Here is a 6,000-nt window from a genome sequence, read left to right as displayed (position 1 = left end):
GCTCAAAGATGGACCTAAAACATTCCATAGCAATATTTTGAAGAAGAACAGGGGAGTTCTCCTCAGTGACTTGGATATTTATCCCTCATCCAATGTCACTAAAACAGATTATCTGGCCATTATCACATTGTGGTTTGTGGGAGTTTCCTGTGAGCAAATTGGCTTCCCCGTTTCCTGTGTTGCAACAGTGACTGGATTTCAAATGTACTTCATTGGCTGTATAGCACATTGGGACATCTTGAGGCTTTTATATATAAATAGAAGTCCTTGCTTTTTCTTGTGTACCATTTAGTTGTCTCACATATTATTGGTGCAGTAATGATGCAGTATGTTCATTTTTGCATATTTATGCATGCTTTTCCAAGCTGCCATTGTTTTGCATCCCTGCAATGCCTCCCAGTATCTAAATGAAGTGCAAGTCATCTACTTCATGTGAAGTCTGTAGTCTCAGTGTGGACTTCAGTCTAATTAAATAATCCAAAGTGTTTGGGGGGTGGGGTGGTTTGTTGGGGAGGGGAAGGGGAAGATTTGCATTTGCTCTGTGCATCAGATGGTAAATTTCAGGTGATTCGGACTCGCGCCCCAGCGGGGATAGGGATGGATGATGACGTTGGAAAATTGGAAGCACATTTTCTGACATGGCTGACTGTATCCTCAGACGGTGCAGCAATCCAGGGTGTATTCTTAAAGTTCTTTAACCATATACAAATTCACTATGCCAAGGAAGTCTTCTAATCTTGATAATTAATCAAAAACACTGTCAATTGATGTATGCATTTATAAGATGAAACCAGTGTTGAATGCAATGACACATTAATATTTTGCTCTGGGGAGCTTTAGCAGAGTATATCAACGGGCCCAGTGAGAGATGGTGGGACTATATTTTTCTGCTTTGTTTGCAGCTATTCCCTTGTATAGCACCTGCACTCACTCGTATGATCATTTTAAAATTCTCATCCATGTTTTCAAATCCCTCCATGGCCTCGCTCCTCCCCATCTCTGTAATCTCCTCCAAGATATCTGCACTTCTGGCCTCTTGAGCATTCCTGATTTAATCGCTCTACCACCGGTGGTCACGCCTTCATTTGCCTGGGCCCTAAATTCTGGAATTCCCCCCCAAATCTCCCTACCTCGTTTTGCTCCTTTAAGACACTCCTTAAAACCGAGCTCTTTGACCAAGCTTTGGTCACCTGACCTAAACCTCCTTATGCGGCTTGGTGCAATACTTCTGTTTTATAATGCTCCTGTGAAGTGCCTTGGGGTGTCTTATTGTGTTAAAGGCACTATATAAATACAAGTTGCTGTTGTTACTTTCACTTTGTTTAACTACCAGATCCATAGGCATTGAGGTAAGTACACTGATCCAGTTTGCTGGTTGCTTTTTGTACAGTGACAGATAATTGAAGTGAAAGAAAGCTCAAGGCACAACTGTCACTCAAGTTCGACTTTGAGAGAGCCGTTGGGCTGTGTAGTTTTTTTAGTATTGCTTTGAGCTGAGTGCGGATTTTGAGCTTTAGGGTCGGGGCTGATTTTTTGGCTGGCTCCATTTTTAGATCAGTTCGTGTTAGGTTTGGTTTTTGTGAGGGTTGGACTGTGTTTTGTTTGATCGAATTGACTTTGGCTAAATTGGGTTGAGATTTACTTTGCTGAATTGGATGTCGAACAGGGACAGATTGAGTTCTCGGTCTGTTTAATTCGATTGGCTTGGGTTTGATTCGTCTTGTTTTGTTTGAGTTCTCATGCCTACTGTTGCTATGGTCCATCTGCAGGTTTTACCATCCCCGCAAGTTTTCCAAGTGCAGCATTATGGAATACAAGGAGTTTCTACAAAGAGGCGGAGGAGCTTGTCTCTTCAACAGACCGACAAAGGTAAGGCTTTCTTAATCTGGAAGGCTCAAGTTCGACCTGTTCCCACTGGTATTGGTTATCAGTCCTCGCCAGAAGCTTCACTGAATCTCAGCCGCCCAGGTTCACTCAAGATACAAGCACAAGACCCATTCCCAGGAAACTTTCCTAATCTCTCACCAATCTGGATGGGGTCATCATAAATGAGCTCTGTCATGCCTTCAAGTTCCTGCCATTGCAATCTTTCGTTGTTGCACTGTAATCTGTTAGTAATATGTTTTATGCTGGTCTGAATTTCCATTTCTTACTTCCTCTAAACTATAAACACCGGGGCTAATTTTTTTTGGGACTAATTTTTTAAGGGACGAATTTTATTGGGGGACTAATTTATTTATTTTTGGGGTTACCTCGGAGGGACCTGCCACAATCCATGTGCTGGGAGGCAGGACAGGGAGCAGCTGCTCCACTGAGACGACCTCCAGGCCCTTCCTGGCCCCCAGGCCGAAGAAGCCCAGAAGTAATCTTCAGCTCCAACATGAGCCAGCAACGATTAAATTAGACCAATGGATCCGCTCTGGGGATGGGTTATCTTGCTTCTGGCAAATTCTAGGGCCTCGGCTCTCAGGTTGCTAAGTAGTCCGCTGAGGCCTCTCAGTGATGCAAAGGCAGGAATTTCCTTGCTTACCCAGGAACCTCCCCCCCCCCCCAAGACGTGCCTGCAAAAGGTCAGCAGAAGATCTGCCCCGCCTCTCTGACCAATGGGGCATGACAGAGGCCCTGTGGAACTGGGTTCCGTTCCACGATCCAAGCCCGTTGGAAGGCAATCTGTTCCATTCCAACCAAGCCCAAATCAGAATGACAGACCCAATGTCTCTGTCCTTAACTCTAACCCAGTGTGACAATTGCTTTCTCCCTCTCCTCTCTGTTCCTTTATAGCTGTTTGAGACCACAGAGTGTGGAAATGGATATGTGGAATCTGGGGAAGAATGCGACTGTGGATTGCGAGTGGTAAGCTTAGAGCGCCAACCGTGCTTATTTTTCCCTGCTCCTTGAGGCCTGCCCTGTGCTGCTGCTGCCACGTTTTCCCCTTGGATTGGAAGGCCGGGCCAGTGATCGGCCATTGCCATAGTTACGTTGTGGGGGCGATTTTCAACCTCGCCATGGGCGGTGGCCTGACAGAGGATCCAGTATTCCCTGTCAGATCCCAAAACTGAAGCTTTTCCATTCGACAGTGGGGAGGCCAGGCAAGGGAGCCAGGGCTTAGACCGTATCCTGATCTACCAAGATAGGAGGTACGCTGCAGGGAATCTTAAAGCCTTGTGAGTCTAATGAAATAAAGGCCAAGAGCGCTGACTTTTCACTGCTATCATTTGGTCTACTGCCAACCTGGGCTAAATGGGGGAGTCTCGCTCTAGATGGTGCTTGGAGGCTTATGTTTTTATCGGGCCACTAGTGAGTCTCAGGTTACCATGGTAATTTGAACATGCTATGTTCAAGGCTGAGTTAGACACATTTTTGATCTCCAAGGGAGTCGAGGGTTATCAGGGGCAGACAGGAAGGTGGAGCTAAGGCCACGATCAGATCAGGCATGATCTTATTGGGTGGCAGAGCAGGCTTGAGGGGCCAAATGGCCTACTCCTGCCCCCGTTTCTAATGGTCCTATGTCTTACTGAGGGGATCGACGTACAGACAGATGCAGTGGCGCTACTGTTGGGGGTTAACTGTTAAATAGAGGTGCAGAGTGATGTCGAAATCATTTCATGTCTGGATTCGTCAATAGTAAAAGGAGGAAAGGCTTGGAGTTGGTCCAGAATCACTAATTTAGCTGCAACTGCAGTTCTTCACTCTGCAATGGGGCTACCCGCTATAAAGCGTTTGGACTGCAGTACAATTGGCAGAGGATTGGAAAATGCTTCGAGGTAGCAGCTCTTAACAGGCTGCAGAGAGCCATGGTAAGGGAAGTGGGACATAAAGGTACAGGAGAGACATGGGAAGCTGGGCTCTTTTCTGACGCTGGTGAGTTGGACACCCTGCCGGCAGGTTTGGTCCTCCTTGGAGCGGAGGAACACTAACCCAATGCCAGCTGAATGAAGGAAGGCCAACAAAGGAGCCCTTGCAGTTACGGAGCTCACTCCTACCAGGCTAGCAATTGGGAACAATTATATCCTTTGTGTGGTACAACTTGAAGCGCTGCAACAACCATTGTCCATTGTATACACTCCTTCATTGTGTCAAAGCTGGATGGCGCACTCTCCTTGCAGATGGGAGAAGGCACAGCAAACAGCTGTTCAGATTACCAGCCCAAGAACCTCATGTCCCATCTGAGCATTTTTCAGTGGTAAACAGGCCTCGGTTAGCCCTGGGCTCCGAAGAACCAATCCTCCTCCTCCAACCAAAAATACAGCCACCATTGACTACCACTAATTAAAGGCTGCTCCCTTCATTGGCCATTGCTTGTGCATGACCTCCTGGTGACCAGATATCACCTGAATTACAGTTGAGTGCAGTAGAGAAGGCTATGAAGATCGATCATGCCCACATGGGTGTCAGTCTTCACATCTTGCGCCTGCCCACTGATAACCTTGGTTTTTGCACATTCTGGAGATGTGGGCATCACTGGCAAGGTTGGCATTTATTGCACATCCCTAATTGTTCTCTAGAAGGTGGTGACAGGCTGTCCTAACGCGTTGTAGTCCATGTGGTGTCGCTACTTAAAAAAAAATTCATTCTTTCACGGGATGATGCCAGCATTTTTATTGCCCATCCCTAATTGCCCTTGAGAAGGTGATGGTGAGCCATCGCCTCGAACCACTGCAGTCCACGTGGTGTAGGTACACCCACAGTACTGTCAGGGAGGGAGTTCCAGGATTTTGACCCAGCGACAGTGAAGGAACGGCGACATATTTCCAAGTCAAGATGGTGTGTGGCCTGGAGGGGAACTTGCAGGTAGTGGTGTTCCCTGTTAGAATCACATCTCCCGACTGAATTTTCCATTCACAATATGGAAGGATTTGGCATTATCTGTACCTGCTAACCTGGGAATTTTTTTAAAAGGTCATAAGTTCACCTTGGAACTGCCAGCAAGCAGGCCTCTTCCAAGAAATCACCTGACCTTTATGGTACTTGAGGAAGACCTGGTTGTTTGTTTTAAACTGCAATCATTTTAATTGATGGAGAGAAAGAACTGAAAAGGAAGGTCGATAACTTGCTGGAAATCACATGGGAGAAAAAACTTAAGTTATAAACCTGCATATTTTGGAGGCAGTCTTGTTGGACAAGCTGAGAAAAGAAGGCTCCCTCTCTCTACCTTGCCTGAAACTGTGTGCGGCTATCAACCTGTAGCCAGAGACCTCTTATCTGAGCGTAACCAGTCTGCATTTGGACCTGCAAAGCTGGGACCGGTGGTGGGAACTTCCAGGCATCTAACGGGACCAGCAGCCCGTCTGCACACGAGAGAACTCCAGGTCAGCAGCATCGAGACCCTGCGGACTTTATCCTTTATTTTATAACCCCCCATCCTCCAAAGCCCACCTCTGCAGAGAGACTCTATCTGTTTGTCCTTTGTTCGTCTGTGTGTGTGTCTGTGTGTGTGCTGTGGGAATTCTTGAGGAAGAGATAGATAGTTATACTTCCCGATTACAATTGTGTGTGAACCAGTACTCGCAACTTGTTAAAAGAAGTTTTGTAAAAAATAAATTAATTGTTCTGAGTTTTTGAAAGAAGCCTGGTCAGAGTCTCTTTTCTTCTGGGTACTAGAGGTATAGGTACACAATTGGCCATTTCAGTGAGAAAATTAAACATTTAAATTAATGGTATGGCCCACGGAGTAGTGGGGTTTGATAATTCGCGCACTCCTCCCATCACGGCCGTTACATAAATTGGTGGCTCTTGCAGGATTTTGAAACACGGACAGCGGGTAATTGGACGCGGATTGATAATCGTTAAGAGATAAAAGGACGGAGACCAGGTTTCTTACATATTGGTAAACTAAAATGGCATTAGAAGTTGCTAAGGTTTTTTTTACAGATGGAAGATGTAACCCTGACTGGTTTACAAAAATTAACCAAGAGTAAGCTAATGGAATTGGCAGATGAGCTTGAGTTGGAATTACTCGAAGGGGCGAGGAAAGCGGGCATGGTTGAGGTAATAGCGCAG

General features: G+C 46.1%; 1 protein-coding gene across 11 annotated transcripts in view; it reads left to right on the top strand.

Annotated features, from left to right (window-relative positions):
• LOC144686390 (disintegrin and metalloproteinase domain-containing protein 23-like) overlaps positions 1 to 6,000 on the top strand; it is a 198,610-nt gene that overhangs the window by 124,204 nt on the left and 68,406 nt on the right. For all 11 annotated transcript variants that reach the window (XR_013577924.1, XM_078551539.1, XM_078551537.1 and 8 more), the window contains exons 15-16: positions 1,770 to 1,869; positions 2,782 to 2,853. Coding sequence is in view for 10 of the 11 variants with exons in the window: in XM_078551539.1 (XP_078407665.1) it covers positions 1,770 to 1,869; positions 2,782 to 2,853 (172 nt within the window). In the remaining variant the exon portion in view is untranslated. The remainder of the gene's footprint in view (positions 1 to 1,769; positions 1,870 to 2,781; positions 2,854 to 6,000) is intronic.

Source organism: Cetorhinus maximus, chromosome 11, assembly GCF_964194155.1.
Source record: "Cetorhinus maximus chromosome 11, sCetMax3.hap1.1, whole genome shotgun sequence".
NCBI lineage: Eukaryota > Metazoa > Chordata > Chondrichthyes > Lamniformes > Cetorhinidae > Cetorhinus > Cetorhinus maximus.
The sequence above is the reverse complement of the archived record's forward strand: the minus strand, read 5'-3'. Positions and strand labels throughout refer to the sequence as shown.